Source organism: Gilbertella persicaria, assembly GCF_025201335.1.
Source record: "Gilbertella persicaria strain CBS 190.32 chromosome Unknown B0P05scaffold_43, whole genome shotgun sequence".
NCBI classification, from domain to species: domain Eukaryota; kingdom Fungi; phylum Mucoromycota; class Mucoromycetes; order Mucorales; family Choanephoraceae; genus Gilbertella; species Gilbertella persicaria.
In genome coordinates, this window is record NW_026252004.1 from 27983 (window position 1) to 43227 (window position 15245).

At 37.5% G+C, this 15245-nt stretch overlaps 7 protein-coding genes across 7 annotated transcripts; 3 read left to right on the plus strand and 4 right to left on the minus strand.

The window, feature by feature from the left end:
- Positions 1 to 180: 180 nt before the first annotated feature.
- Positions 181 to 1093, plus strand: B0P05DRAFT_459047 (uncharacterized protein; the record flags this gene model as incomplete). The annotated part of the gene is made up of 3 exons (XM_051573979.1): positions 181 to 644; positions 690 to 876; positions 980 to 1093. Coding segments are annotated over 3 exons (765 nt in total), but the record flags the coding sequence as incomplete, so codon positions are not given.
- Positions 1094 to 1238: 145 nt separating this feature from the next.
- On the plus strand, positions 1239 to 1634 carry B0P05DRAFT_555551 (uncharacterized protein). The gene has a single exon (XM_051579810.1). The coding sequence runs from the start codon at positions 1269 to 1271 to the stop codon at positions 1551 to 1553; it is 285 nt and encodes a 94-aa protein (XP_051431563.1). The 5' UTR covers positions 1239 to 1268; the 3' UTR covers positions 1554 to 1634.
- B0P05DRAFT_555552 (uncharacterized protein) lies at positions 1635 to 2033 on the minus strand. The gene is made up of 2 exons (XM_051579811.1): positions 1833 to 2033; positions 1635 to 1789 (listed from the first exon to the last, which is right to left on the minus strand). Exons 1-2 carry the CDS (start codon positions 1916 to 1918, stop codon positions 1657 to 1659), a joined length of 219 nt encoding a protein of 72 aa, XP_051431564.1. The 5' UTR covers positions 1919 to 2033; the 3' UTR covers positions 1635 to 1656.
- Positions 2034 to 2606: 573 nt separating this feature from the next.
- B0P05DRAFT_590287 (p21-C-terminal region-binding protein-domain-containing protein) lies at positions 2607 to 3648 on the plus strand (the record flags this gene model as incomplete). Its single annotated transcript, XM_051582797.1, has 4 exons — positions 2607 to 2723; positions 2762 to 2989; positions 3039 to 3257; positions 3301 to 3648. 4 exons carry the CDS (start codon positions 2607 to 2609, stop codon positions 3646 to 3648), a joined length of 912 nt encoding a protein of 303 aa, XP_051431565.1.
- A 20-nt stretch (positions 3649 to 3668) lies between these two features.
- B0P05DRAFT_476776 (S-adenosyl-L-methionine-dependent methyltransferase) lies at positions 3669 to 4813 on the minus strand (the record flags this gene model as incomplete). Its single annotated transcript, XM_051574926.1, has 4 exons — positions 3669 to 4436; positions 4487 to 4642; positions 4701 to 4711; positions 4771 to 4813. The coding sequence occupies 4 exons, from the start codon at positions 4811 to 4813 to the stop codon at positions 3669 to 3671; spliced, it is 978 nt and encodes a 325-aa protein (XP_051431566.1).
- A 124-nt stretch (positions 4814 to 4937) lies between these two features.
- On the minus strand, positions 4938 to 6395 carry B0P05DRAFT_555556 (RNA polymerase I associated factor, A49-like protein). The gene is made up of 4 exons (XM_051579812.1): positions 6277 to 6395; positions 6048 to 6219; positions 5300 to 6001; positions 4938 to 5255 (listed from the first exon to the last, which is right to left on the minus strand). The coding sequence occupies exons 1-4, from the start codon at positions 6371 to 6373 to the stop codon at positions 4985 to 4987; spliced, it is 1242 nt and encodes a 413-aa protein (XP_051431567.1). The 5' UTR covers positions 6374 to 6395; the 3' UTR covers positions 4938 to 4984.
- A 3354-nt stretch (positions 6396 to 9749) lies between these two features.
- B0P05DRAFT_623423 (uncharacterized protein) lies at positions 9750 to 10972 on the minus strand (the record flags this gene model as incomplete). Its single annotated transcript, XM_051583452.1, has 4 exons — positions 10454 to 10972; positions 10185 to 10414; positions 10016 to 10116; positions 9750 to 9890 (listed from the first exon to the last, which is right to left on the minus strand). The coding sequence occupies exons 1-4, from the start codon at positions 10606 to 10608 to the stop codon at positions 9750 to 9752; spliced, it is 627 nt and encodes a 208-aa protein (XP_051431568.1). The 5' UTR covers positions 10609 to 10972.
- Between the last annotated feature and the right edge of the window lie 4273 nt (positions 10973 to 15245).

Below are 15245 nucleotides of genomic sequence, written 5' to 3' on the forward strand. Positions count from 1 at the left end.
ATGAATCCATCTGTTTATACAGGCCAACCCTCTTTTTCTTATATGTGTTCTACTCAGCCACCTTTCCAACAACAACAACAACAACAACAACAACAACAACAGCAGCAACCACCACCACCACCACCACCACCACCACAACAACAACAACAACAACAACAACAACAACAACAACAAACACAGCAGTCAACTGATCTTCAATCAGTTATTACAAAATACCACACAAACCCAGAACTACTTAAGCTCATATTGGCCAGCAAAGTAGAGGAAGATAAACGAAGAACAGAAGAAGCAAAGCTCAAAGCAAAAGAACTTGACTTGTATCTTAAAAACCAAGAATTATCTACGAAAGACAAGAACCAAGGAGATCGCAGACGCTCTTCAGAAAGTAACAGCAGCAGTACAAGTAGTCTAGGTAGTCCTACCAACAGCACCTTAACAACAAATGATACGCTAATGCATCGACGCATTGCGCCTTATGCTATCTCGAGACCAGGTGTCATGTCCCCTCGACGCAATTCCTCTTCTCTTCTCTCGATGAACCAATTATCAATCAGTGGACAACCTGATATGTTGTCAACATCAGCACCTAACCCTTCACCTCAATATTTATATCCTTTGCCATCCTTAAGTAGTAATAGTCAAAAGTAAGTATGACAATATCTCAAAAATGGGCCCTAACATGTTGATAGTCATTATAAAACAACGACACCAATCAAAGTCTCACGTCGAAGAAAATCAATGCAAGCCATTACAAAAATTGTTGAAACTACTGAGTTTCCTTATGATGATCATTACTTTTGGAAGAATAATGGCAATACTGTACAAAAAAAGACTGGTTGTAGAAGTGTGTATTATAAATGTGCTAATAGCTGTAAGGTAAAGTACATAAAAAAAATCCACTACTCGGATAAAGTCGGATTCTATTGGCGTCCTTTCCGATCAAATAACACATGAAATTCATGCTTTCTGTTTTTTTTAGGGTTGTCCTGTCAATAAAACGGTTGTTGAACAGCCAGACGGAAGCTATGTAATCAAATACAGAGGGGATCATATACCTGAATGTACCAAAGTAGAACATATTAGAGACTTGTAAATAAATAAAAAATAAAAAAAAAGAGAGAGATCAATGCACATAAACTTGACGTATTTGACCGAAAAAATGTCTTGTGTTTATTTAGCGTGTTCCTATATATATAAAAAAAAAGGTGGATATAAAAATGATTTAATTTCTTCATTTTCGCTTCTTTACTTTTCATTTTATTTTCAAAATGACATTCTCTTTTGCTCTTCCAAGATTCTCTGGATCTACATTAGAACCACAATCAGAACCTATTATGCTATATGAACCACAATACTATCAGAAAGGCGCAGGAAGAGCAATGCATCTCCAATTAGTGCCTACACGGCCTACTCCACCTTTAAAACGGGCACTTAAACCACCTCACATTGTCATCCCACCACCCAATTTCGACCATATGTATATAGACGATCAAGTATTCTCAGCGTGGTCTTATGAAGAGGGATCAACAGCGGCATTGTGGGATTCGCCTTGATGCTCTGTATTTTTCTCACGATTTTGTACTACTACTACTACTTCTATTGCTATCATTCTGTAAATATAATAATAAACCATATTGTTTTTTACTTTTTTAATTTCTATTTTTTACGTTCAAAATAATCTGAATTGTTCATAAAAGTAATACTGTTATCAATAGCCCATTCTCCAACATGAAGATATTTTTCAACATATTTACGGATCTCCTCACTTTCAATTTTATCTGTCGCTGGTCTATTTTAGACTTTAGAATTTATCAGATTGTTTTAAAGCTTACTGTAGACCAGTATTACGCTTAATACCGGCAAGAACAGTGGATACAAGAACAGCATCGGCTGTAAAATGGAATAAACGGCCCCACATAATCAAATAGACACGAATACAATGGAAAGAGAGAAAGAGAGAGAAAGAAAAAAAATGAAGAGGGGAAACTATCTCTTTTTTATGTAATACAAGCTTCCCGAGTCACGTTCTTGATACCATTATGAAATTCCTTAATGACAAACAACAATGAGTCAGTTACTAAAGCTACCTCAGTTCAGGAAGTAAACTCACTCTATGTTTATACTGAATTGAAGCACTTTTATCTTCATACCCTATGATAGCATTGCGTAGATACTGACAACTTGACTTTTAATAGGTATCATTTTTGAAGGAGGGGAATGGCCTCACTTTGATAGCATGAATAGATATACTAATATCCTCTCTTTTTCTGCATTTATGTTTAGTGGACATTGTCTTTATCAGCCGCCTTTTGTAAACTCTGTTTCAACATCATATTTAGCCATACTATCCTCATCCCTCTCCTTTGTACAGGTCTATATAAAATAGACTCACTTCGTATTGTGAATCATTTTCCTATCATAACTAAACATTGTGTTATTCAAGTACACATCAGGTTGCTGGTTTACTTCATTCTCTCATGCATACACAGATCACATCAAGGGACTGCATAAATCTTTAGACTGGATTTCTTTCATAAGCCACCGCACATAAACACACTTTGTGTCTCTCTCATTAAGCATCACTTGATAAAACCTATTTGTTTACTATGACTCCCAACTTGAAAAGAAAAGCACCTGAAGAGGAAGACAAGCCTCTTAAGAGAGCCAACTCTACTGTTCAAGACCATGGTTCTGATGAAGAAGATTCTGATGACGGTCTTCAAGTAAGTCATGACATCAACACGTCGTATTTATGGTATAGGATATTGTCGATGTCGATTTCGACTTTTATAACCCTGATGATATTGATTATCATGCACTCAAGAAACTGCTAACACAACTCTTTTCTTCTGATGCCGAGTTACTTAACTTGGGTGACTTTGCTGATATTATGATTGAAGAGAATCAAGTCGGTACTACTGTGAAAGTGGATGATCAAAAGTCTGATCCTTATGCTATCTTGAGCATGATCAACATGACCCAACAAAAGGTAAACATACCTCTTTCTCTTCCTATTACTCAACAAGCCGACACGATAGGACAAAGAAGGCATTCGACAACTATGCACCTACCTTATCAACAAGTGTCCTAAAAAGAATGAATCCCTTTCAAAAGCTGTCAAGGACATTTTGTCTCTTGAGTCAGGAGATAAGCATGTAGGTTGGGTTGTTTCTGAACGATTTATCAACATGCCTGTTGAAATCATGGCTCCCATGTACACTATGCTTCAAGAAGAACTAAAGAAGGCTGTTGAAGAGGTAATGGATTGTGGTTAGTACGTGTAAACTGACGCATCTATAGAAAGAACCTTATGTGTTCGAGTGGTACATGTTCATTAGCAAGACATACAAAGAAGTAGTCTCAACAGTAGATGAAGATGAAGAACCTCAACAAAAGAAAGCCAAATCCAGTATGGATTCAGAAACCTTTTATTTCCAATCTGAAGATGAGATCATTGCCAAATACGCTGAGCACCAGTTTGATTTCAAGTTTACAAACAGTGACAAAGAACAAGCTGCTGATTCAAGACGTGCCTTTTCTGACTTTGGTATTGCTCCTTCTCGTAAACTGTTTCTTGTACACAAGTCTAAATACGATGATCTTGTGAATGAGATCATCAAGACATGTTCATCTACACCTTCTGCTTAAATTATGTAATAAACTCTTTATTAAGACATTTTGTATTCACACACTTCACGTACTTGACCATGAGTAGCAGATGATTTAAAGTCAATCACAATGTCAAGGTCTCTAGGATTGGATTTGTTGGGAGCACAACTCAATTCACCTTCAATAGTTTCACCCTTCTTTAAGGTCAAGGCTTCAGGTGTATAGAACACAGTTTGTTTCCAGTGAGTGTACTTGGAAAAGGGGCCCGTAGAGAATTCAACAGGCTTGTGACAATGGGTAAAAGCAATATCGAACCAGGCAATGAAAGCATGAGCATAATCATCGCGTTGAGCAGTAATCTTGAAGGGTGCCTTGAATGTCAAGTCTTCTTTGGTCACAGTGGCAATATCAATCTCTTTGAATGCGCATGTGTCACTCATCACACAACGAGGTTCAACAATATCAACCAAAGGTTCTTTAATCGCAATCTTCTTGATAGAAGAATAGTCAAAGCCATAGACATTATCCCAGTAACCAATCTTTTCTTCCTTGTAATCACCATCTTCAATGGCAGCAATGCACATCACAGCCTTGTCAGGGAAGATCATGCCTCCAGGAGCCAAGTACTTGTCTCTGGCAACAAGGACAGTGTCCAACATGGATTCGTATAACAAAAAGTAGCCCATCCATTCAGAAATGATGATATCGACCTTGTCTACAGGTAAAACGACTTCTTCCATTTTACCTTGAATAAGAGTCACTTTATCCTCTAAGCCATTATCTTTCACAATCACACGGGCTTGGTGAATAATGTTGGACATATCAATCTAGACAAGTATTAGGGAACACAGACAATAGAACAGACCATTCAACTTACACCATAGACATGTTTAGCACCAGATTTGGCAGCAAACATGGAAAGAATACCAGTACCACAACCTACATCAAGCACAATCTTGTCCTTGAATAGGTGCTTATTGTTATACATCGAGTTACGGTAAGACAAAGTACGGACTTCATCCTTTAACATTTCCTATACAAAAATAAACGTCAGTTGTGGATCTAGAGTGACTTGATCTATTGGATCTTACTTCATGAATACCTAGAAATAGAAAGATACACAGTCAGTCATAGTGTTTATATCTATAGACAAGAACTTACCAAAGTGAGCATAAGAATCAAAGTAGTAATCCTTGCTAGTCATACTAGCATCAGTGGTAGTAGGAGCAGACATGATTCAAGAAAGAAAGGGATAAAGCAAAAAAATTTTTGGACTGGCTTGACCCATTTTATAGAGAAACTCCGATGTCAATAGAATGAATTTGATTGGTTAAAGCAATTCAAGGCTTATTTTTTTTTATTATTATTATTAGAATTAACGACGATTGATACCATTTCTAACTTCAGGGAACTTTAAGGGCACAACCAGAGTAGCCTTCTTAGCCATCTTGTTGTTTGCTTCGCGACATTCTTCCGCACTGGCTTTGTCTACTTTACAACCCAAACTTCTAAATAATGTGGTGACTTTGGTAGGCTTAAGTAAAAGATCTTTACAGATATCATCAATCACAACACTATATCCAGATACTGAAAGAATGAGAGTAAACATGTATAGAAGGATCTTGTCAGTCATAAGAGGAGTACGGCTAAAGTATGTCAGTCTATCATATAAACCAATAAACAAACTTACTGGTTGGATTCAGTATATCTTTCAGCAAGACCATCAAGAACAATGCTTGAGGGACTCTTTAAAGCTGCCTCTACCTTTCTACGGTTCTTTAGATCTCCAGGACGAACACGAAGATAATATCCCATAAGCAAGTTAATGTACATCAGTGTACGAACACGCTTACGGTCTTTCTTTCCAGAAGATCCCAAGATAGCCATCAAACGATCATTGATAAACTTGGAATCATGATAAGCCAACAAACTCTTGACACCCTCCAAAGATGTCTGCTTCAAGAGTTCCTTATAATTCAAACTCTGGAGTTCTTCTTCAGTTACAATAGATGAAAGATCGTAGACTTGATCAGGAGATTCAGCTTCAAGACTGTGTTTGGGTACTGGTAAAGAAGTCTCCATGGATTTCTTGATTTCGTCTTTCTTTGGTATGCTGACAGTGGCCTTATTGATTTCGCTGTGTAAATGGTCCATTTCTTCCATGATATCATCACCCTTGACCATGTTTCTTTCATCGCTCTTTAATTGTTGCTTGGCCTTGGCTGTACCGAATGCTAGACCAAGCGCAGTACGAGCCATTTGACCACGAGCAATAGCACTAGGGTTTATGCTGTCGCTAGATAATGCCTTGACGGTACGTGACATCTTCATCACAGGCGCATTGCTGATACTCAATGTGTTCTTTTTTTTGTTGTACACACCGACAATATATCTAATTAGGATTAAAACGCATCCGTATGCCAATGGATCTGACTTACTTGCATTGGTTGTTACGGACAGCATCAGGACCAAAGTTGATGGCATTAAAACTGACTTTATCGGTCTCACCGGAAACAACACGGTGATCTGCTCTTTTGGAGGAGGAAGTATTCTCTGGTTTGTATGCTGTAAAGAGGGTGTCTGAAGGAGGCTTTGTGCCGGGAAATGTGGCTATATATATAAAAAAAAAGATATTAAAAAAAGAATCGAGCATGATGAATGGATTACCCAAATAAGGTGTTTCTACATCGGCTTGTTTCTCAATAATCTCAACCTTCACATGACGCGATGAATTGTGGTCGATAGAGTTCTTTCTTTTGCCCATAGTGATATTGTTTTAAAAAAAACGATTTTTTTAGTTTTTTTTCTGGGCACTTGTCAAAGTGGCTTACTAGCTTAATAGTCACAAAAAAGTCATGCAGAAAGAGAGGGAGGGAGGGGAAAGATCATTTGGGGCTAATTGGCATGGACTTTTGCATTGAAGATAGCTTGAGCTCAAGGCCATTGAAACCATATTTCTCATAAACGATTGTAGTTTGGTATTGACAAGAACAAATGAGAGTGTAATGTTCATATCAAATACAACAGCAAGAAATGCAGTGACTATCCGAAGCGACAATCAGTGAGAACTGCAGATTTAGTGTGAAACATCAGGCTTTATGGATAGCAGTTTATCATAATAGAATGACTCACACGTATGAGAATACCTTATGATAAATACTGTGGAATCATATACTCCATTGATGAAATGAAGAATATCTCATTATACAGGTGTGCCATAAGACTTGCAAAGTCTACATCAAATAAACCTGATTTGATCCAGAATTGGTTATAAAAATGAAGCCTAGCTTTGAAACTCGTCTTTAGGAAAGTAAGATACTTGATGAAGAATGAAAGTTATACAAGCTTAGGAATTGAATAAAAACAACACGTTAGATAATGATGAAATGTACGTACATTGTGAATCCCAATTGTTATGATATCTTTGCAAATCAAAATGTGAACAAGTATAAAAGGCTTTTCATTAAATTAAGCGAAAAGTAGTTGTGTGCATGGGTCAAATCAGAGGAGGAAAAGAAGAGTGAAGAAGTTATGAAGGTGCTTGTGCAGTGAAATATATCCATGAGTGGCTATATACAATATTTATGCAGAATACAAACAATTTAGTCGCATTAATGAACTGCTAATTCTCTCTGGCATAGCATACCATGCATTTGTGTAATTAATCAAGTTTTTTTTTTCTATCAAAAGATTGATTCTATGCATTTGTATCAATAAACCTTTTATCTATAAACAAACACATTCTTCATATGTTAACATTTCCTTTGGATTCAGAGGATTAGGTATCTCTTCCATTATATATTCTATTGAAATAACCTATTCAGTAGCACTTTGCCTGCTTGGATGATAGAGACACCAGGTAAACAACTGCTTCAACGATGAAACAGACAACAATTCATTCAAATTTTGTTCTTTTTCTTGAGCATATAAAGGTAGCATAAAACCTGTCTATACACGTATGAATGCTCTAAATACTTACAAACAGTGCGTACTAACATCTAAGGTATCTTTGATGTTGATTTCGACCAAAAAAGCGACTTGTAAGATTTGACCAAGAATTTCCCAAAAATAAAGAGTATTACTCATGGAAAAACTCGAGTTGACAACTCTTTGAGCTTCTTTTTGACGCTACAAGACAAAAAATAGAGTTATCGACAAGCTTAAATACTCAAAATAAGCGCAAGGCGCTGTAATTTTTGGTAAATGTGCTTGTTTGCTAATTGTACTATGAAAATAATGAGATATGAGCAAAAGACCTTGTAAACGTTTTTGTCTATTTGCTCAATATTTTAGCAGCAAAGTTGCTATGTTTTTTACATCAGTAGATTTAGAAAGCAGAAACCTCCGACTTTCATCACTGTGTCTTTGTGCAGTTGCAAGCAAAAGCTTGATTTTTGATGCGGCTGGATAAAGTATTGAGGTTGTTCTCTGGCTTCAATCTCTGATACATGACAATCTGGCTAAATCGAATGTTCTCGTATCTTATCTTGATTGAAAAGAGAAAAAGGAACATAAGTTTTGTAGCAAACAAAAAGAAAAGTTATGAATTTTTTTAGGGTCTGCTTTCAGGGAAAAGAACGATTGTTGGCCGATTTAAAATGACTATCTTTATGTGTATGCATGGATCTACGGACATAGATATGCTTCAAATGAAAAGAGATACGAAAAGAGATACGAAAAGAGATACGAAAAGAGATACGAAAAGAGATACGAAAAGAGACAATATCTTTTTTTATTTTTTTTTCTTATTTTTATTTTTATTCTGATATCCAAGTAAAAAACGCTTTGTGTTATTTCAGGTGGTTCCCAAAATGGAAAAGAAGGAGGTGAATGTCATAGTAGTCTAAAGTTCTCTGTTCCGAGGCAAATTCCTCATCTGTCCATGTCATAATTGCCACCTTTATCTGTTGTACAGCCGAGAACTCTGATTTGAACCCTATTGAAACTTTGTATGCACAAATGCAAGTGCGGTACCCACATTCTACAACAATTAGACAATGTGTTGAGCTATAAATTGGAACATGTTAATTCTCAATACATAATAGATATGTAGTCACTAATAGAGCTAATTTAGGCACAGTAGATATCGATTTTTTTGTTAATTTTACAATGAAGCATCGCCTTAACATGTATATACTTCCCAGTATCTTCCTTTTTTAATTTAATAAAATCATTTTTGGGTTCCCACTATAGATTAGATATGCATGCACACCCAATTATTAAGCAAACATACATACTCATATAGTAACGCTTTATGTCTTGTGTAACAGTTTTTGTTTACAAACACTCATGAAACGCAGTGTTTCTACTATCGCAGGTTATTTGGCTATTGATATAGCTCATTAATTGACCGCCAAAGAAAAACCCTTTTTAATCTCATACAATCCTTTGCTCTCTTCTTTCCTGCTATTTTAATCTTCTATTTGTCCCAAATTCCTATTATCTTATTATATTTTTATTGCTTAATCAATCCAATTTAAGTCTCTATCGGGAAAAATTACACATATGTTAGCTTCCTTTATCTTTCTCTCTATCTATATTCAAGGTGGAATTTATGAAAGACTATATGGCTAAAAGTAATAAAGCCAAACCAGAATCTCAAACGTATCCCAAGAAAATGATTCTGATATTGAAAAAATTAACAACAATGTTACTAAGGGTATCGCATTAAAGGGTTATTGGTCTGATGTTGTCAATGGTTTGAAAAAAGCGGGTCTTACTACAGAGGTAAAGTGCATAATATTTTTCTCAATTTATCAGCATGACTGATGGCTATCACTCTGTATATATTGTTTATGGTTTGTGCCTCATTGACTTTAAAAAATATGATTTAAAGAGATAGTTGGTAAGTGATGTAATAGTCATAATTTACTTTATCCTGTGTAATAACATAAATACATCTGTTAGCATGAAAAAAAAAAAAAGAAAATCGCGAAGTCGATTGTAATTGTGTCTTTTGATGCTGAGGCGGGTTTCTCAATGATCTGCATTTCTCTTCTAGTTTTTATCAGTTTTCTTCTCTGCTTTTGTATAGCTGCCATTTGTTTTTGTTTTGATCTTTTCTTATTTTGGTGATTTGACTAAAGCACTGTATTCATATCGTTAATTGTTTCTCAGGTTTATTCATAAAATCATGACCCTTAGATTCTCCAGGATTTCTTGGTCTTCGCCTTCGCTCCGAATCTGGTCTCAAAAGAGAAACGCATGCGTTCTCTTCCCACTCTTTTTTCTCCATTTGACTTTTTCAAATTCACCTCAACAACAAACTTGTTAAGCTCACACTGTGTAGAATATGTCAGTACACTGCCGCTATAACTAATTTTATTTTTTATTTATTTATTTATTTTTTTTTTGTAATCAATACTTTAACAGAGTAAAAAGCTTCAACAATTGAGGGCAAATTTACCAACTGGTGCATTCTTTCAATCAGGCTGAAGTCCTTAATTGCTGTAGGCACATAAACTCCATCAGCAAGAATCATCATTTGGAAAAGAGTACAATGGAGCCCTATTAGAATTCTTATGTTAAATAGCTGATTTCTCTATTTTGGACATGACAGACAAACGAGGACATACCTTCAACTAAAAGACCAAGAGACAAAGGGTTTGTCACACCTAAACAAAGTTGCTGGTCCGCAGAGTTTTTCATATGCTTCATCAGCTTTACAAAGTCGCTTTCGGGCTGGCATTTGCTTACTGTGTCTGGTCTTTTGACTTCAACAAAGAAAAAATAGCGTTCTTTTCCCTTGACCTTTGTGCCGATCATGAAACCAGGCTTTTTGCCATTTTCGTTCGGTTTGTCAATGCTATTCATGAGTATTTAATATAGGTGAATTTGCACTCACATTGCATAGCAGAGGTCATCAGTTTCATCTTGAAGCAAGAGTCTTCGAATTGCTGGCATTATATGCTTTTCAGTAAAGGATGCTTCCGAATTATATGCAATACAAGCACGGAATCGACTTTCGTATTCAGCTAGGTCTTTAACCATGCTCATCATGTCTTCTTCTTCTTTCTCATCAGCTTTCTATCTACAAATATTGTTAGAGAGAGCTGTTTTTCTGAAATGACTCAACCTAAGTCAGCCATGTTCTTGCAATACACCACTGCTTTAGAAGGTGTACGGCTTAACTTGGACTTCATGCGGATGGCCATTGACCTGAAAGCTTTACGAGTGCCGCTTTCAAAGTATTTTGCAACACATCTTTCATCATTAAACACATTGAAGGGGAAGATATGAGAGAGAGCGCTAAAGTGAGGATATTTGGTCCGATTGAAGTCAATATGTGAAAAGAAAGAGGAAGTATAGCTTTTGGATACTTACAGGATTCTTAAGCAGTTGATGTCATTATTTTTTTAGACCTCGCTTATTGAGCGCTCTCTGAATCTCTTAAAAGCCTTAGTCAAGAAACTGTGGTCAGACAAAAACAGGTTAAATGGCGCTTCAGGGCGCCATAGCTCCTTATCAAATACGCATTTGTAATGGTATCACCAGAGCACAGTTGAACCATTTCCTAATATCTTCAATGTCTTTGAGGGCAGGAGCTTATTGGATTCATCTGACAGCAAAGTAAATACAAACCACAAATCAATGGGAGTTTGAAGTTGAATAAAAGTCAATATTTGTTGCCAGTATGTCCATCTTACTGGGCAATCCACAAAAAGGTGAAAGATGCTTTCATCTACCATACCACAAATGTGACAATCAGACGAAGTAAACGTGGTAGCCCTCCAAGAGTTGACCTTGCCTCCATCGGCAACGCTATCATGCAGGAGTCGCCACCAGGGAGTAAAAGCTTTTGTGTTCATTTCCAGTGACTAAAAGAGCTTCCATTGTGAAGATGATAGGCGCCGGGTGGAAGGTGTACGGTAAGGAATATAAATTTCAACCGGGTCGCGTTGATCATTCCAATATCTTCTAACAGATCCAGAAGTAGATTCAAGGACTATCTTGGGTTGTCGACAGCCGGAAGGCAGCGCCTAATGGTCAAGCGATGGAAGATAACTGTTTCTATAAGGATATTGTGACGAAGAAGGCACCACAGGGCTAGGAGGGAAAAAGTTACATTTAGCTTGAAGTGCTGTATGCAAAATGCAACTGATAGTGTCAGATAGAGAAAGAGAAAAAAAGGGCATCAAAAATCCGCATCAGAGGTACGCCTGTACTTGATAAATGAGCGATGAGCTTCAAACGGACCAGTGGTAACATTGTAACACAATATATCTGACACTAAGAAGGGCCATTTGACGGTGGGGAGTGGTAGTGCAGAGTTTGTTTTGGCTTGTAATACTAACAATACGGACAAGTCCAAAAACCAATGTGCAGGCCATGATGAAGACAGCTCCAAAGGTGGCAAACGCTCCAGGAACCTCAGTAGTTGCAGCATGGGTGTAAAAAGCTTGAAAATTGTACGAAACAGGGTGGGAGCTACCAGTAGAGGCAAAATTGAAGCATGGTCGGTATTGATTTGTACAAAACGAACCAACTAAGGGGTTAGGAAATCGGTACTAACATGGCCTTGGGACAATTTTTTCAAGTAAATCATATGAAGTATCATAGCCTGATTTTCCAAATCGACTAATACAACACCACCTTGTTTTTTTTGGCTTGCATATCGCTGCCCAATTAGGCTTAGGCCAAAACGACATAGCTAAATCTTGGATTAGTCGTTTGATTGATGTTAGCCAAAGGAAAGGTTAATACAATGACTCGCATAATATGCCATAATTGACTCAGGATTAGCACGTCGACCGCCACAGCCATACCACGTACAGATAGATACATTTTCCTTAGATTGTCTGTGTGCTGAAAGATTTTCAAACGCAATTCCTTAAGAAAGGCGTCAAATTGAGCAGGACTGGAATAGAGAGGATAGACTAACAAAGTAGCAGCAGTATCGGATGTTTGATCATGCCATGATATACCAAATGAATTGCAGATCGACATCGATTCTGTAAAAGGGAGGCCACTCAAAGAGACCATCATCGTTTTAGAAGCATTCGTCTTCGCATTGGAGGCTTTGGAGTATAAATCAAGAATGTGTAAAAGGTGAGGCCATTCAGCAGGCAAGGACAAAAAAATTTTCAAGTCATTAGCATAAGCAAGTAATTTGATGGGAGTCGAAGAAACTAAACGATCAGACATATTCAAAGGAGCAAGTGGGTGTCGATTGCCTATGCCCAAGGTCGGTATGAAGAGGCCTTTAATACTCGAATTGGCTAGAATATATTGCAATAAAGGCTCATAGGCTAAATTGGATAGCAAAGGTGAGAGAGGATCACCTCGACGTATCCCACATGCTTGTAAAATTGAAGTGCCAGTCATTTATAGAAATTTTGCTTTTGGTCTCAAAAAACAATCTAGTCAGGCTGTCAATGAAGACGAATAGAAAATCAAATCTTTCAAGGACTAGTTGCAGATATTGCGAGTGTACTCGATCATAGGTTTTCTTAGCGTCCAACAGAACTGCAACCTCAGGATCCAAAGACTTGTTTTCACGAAGAGTTGTCATGAGCATATGGTTAATTCATCCATTATCTGATATTAGTCGGCCAGGAAAAAAACAGTTTGATATGGATTTATCAGTTTGGGCAACAGCTCATTGAGACGATTGGCCATTAGCTTGGTAAAAATCTTAGCATCTACATTTATCAGTGATAAAAGTCGCCAATTCTTCAGTAGAGTAATATTTCCTTTTTTGAACAGCAATATCAATCTTGTATGTTGCCAAGAGGATGGAAAAGATCCATGAAAAGCATTCGGTATGATAGTCAATAGAAGATATGAAAATTTCTTAGATCGAGGGCAAAGATACTTGTACAATTCGAATGGCAGACCATCGAGCCCTGGGCTTTTAGATAGAGGACTATGTTTAATAATGGTCATTAGCTCGTCTATTGTTGGCGGCTTCATGAGTGACTCTTGGTCGATAGCAGAAAGAGTACTAACTCTGGGAGTTGATTGGACCAACTGAGTAGCTGCATTGTAATCTATTGGGTCTGGCGTATACAAGGAGGAATAGAACTGATGAGCTTCTTGCAGTATATCCTCTATGTCGTGAACCATTGTACCACTGTCAGATTTTTGTAAACATGTAATTGTTTGTTGTGTTTGGTGAGATTTCAAAACTTGAAAGAAATACTTATTGCTTATTTCCTCTTGTGTATGCCAGCGAGTGACTGTTCGCAACATTGGGCAGCTTCCGTATCAGTCAATTGCTCAATCTGTTTGTCAATGACAGATAGTTCATTCAACAAGGATGGAGTAGAGTTCTCACTAGTAACCATCGGCTTAGCTGATAAGAGTTGTGTTCGTCTGTTCTGGGGTTGTTTCAGTAGGTGCTTGGATCTAACGTTTGAATTGCTCGAATACGATTGTGCTAATTTGCGTATCATAAATTTCAAAGCCTCCCTTGTCCTCTGTCGCAGAGTGGCTAGCTCTGGATCAAAATTCAATTGAGTTGAATCGGGAGGTAGAGGGTTATTCGTATCTGGAATCGCAAGTTGAAGCATATCTACATTTGTTTGAGAGAAAAAAGTGGTCATCGTACAATCCAATAACTTGAGAAAGTGGTTGTTAAGCAGCAGAGTTGAATTGAAGCACCAAGGTCCAAGGCCAATAGATATCTTTGACACCAATAAATCGACAGTCAGAAGACTACGATCAGTCCAAGCATAAGGGAAATGGTGGAGCTGCGAATTAGTGATTTTTGGTGGTTGACTAGTATTTACATAAACATAGTCGATTGTGATGCAAATGTTTATGTGAGAGGCACTAGTAAAAGTAGGCAAACCTTCTGGGAAACAATCTGAGTAATTGATCCTTAAGCCATCAAACCATGGAGCAACGAGTGGCTTCCTGACAAAGGTGTGATCGCGGAAGTTGGTGTTAAAATCCCCTAGGATAAAAGTTAGTTAAGCATCTTCATAAGATGGTTGGAAAAAAGGGATCTCTGTGACTAAAGAGTCGTAGAAGAGGCCGAGCTTCCTCCACCGCTGACGCATATAAGTTAACCACAGAACAAACAAAGTTGTCGTTCCAGTCATATATATTCGCAAAAAATACACTGTCCATCTAGATAAGTAGTTGCATCTCTGATGGAAAGCTGCGCATTAATGTAAACTATAGCGCAATATTGAGTAACATAGATAGAGAATCGAGGAAAAATGAAATTGGTGAACTTGTGAATATGTGAATCAGTGACTGGGGAGCCTCTACTGGCAAAATCATCTTGAATACAAAGAATATCGATTTTTAAGGAGCGTGATTTGAGGTGTGATAGAAACTCCTTACGGAGTTTTGGTGATGACTCTTTGAAAATGCTGTGAACATTTAAAGAGCCTATTCTAATGTGGTTACTATTTATTAGGCCTCTGGCCATCAGCACTGGGTTTGTGTGCCGCATCTGACTCAGTACTGTTGCGCTCTCCTTCAAGTGAATCCAACTCCATTCCTCGAGACTCGATCTCCTCCTCAATGTGTTCCTCCTCTTCTGTATGATGATCCTGAGAAACAACCACAGGAGAATCTAAATTCATATGAACTGCCACTGTATCTGAGGCCTATTGAGAGCGAGACGAACCATCAGGACGGAAAACCGGCACAGACGGTTTCTCTCCAAGGGCTAGTTGTGCCTT

Coding starts and splice junctions, on each gene's coding strand:
- B0P05DRAFT_555556 (XM_051579812.1), bottom strand. CDS start 6,373: ATGGGCAAAAGAAAGAACTCTATCGACCACAATTCATCGCGTCATGTG. Junction 6,220..6,276: donor TGTAGAAACACCTTATTTGG/GTAATCCATTCA, acceptor TTATATATATAG/CCACATTTCCCGGCACAAAG. Junction 5,256..5,299: donor AGATATACTGAATCCAACCA/GTAAGTTTGTTT, acceptor GACATACTTTAG/CCGTACTCCTCTTATGACTG.
- B0P05DRAFT_555552 (XM_051579811.1), bottom strand. CDS start 1,918: ATGTGGGGCCGTTTATTCCATTTTACAGCCGATGCTGTTCTTGTATCC. Junction 1,790..1,832: donor AAGCGTAATACTGGTCTACA/GTAAGCTTTAAA, acceptor AGTCTAAAATAG/ACCAGCGACAGATAAAATTG.
- B0P05DRAFT_555551 (XM_051579810.1), top strand. CDS start 1,269: ATGACATTCTCTTTTGCTCTTCCAAGATTCTCTGGATCTACATTAGAA.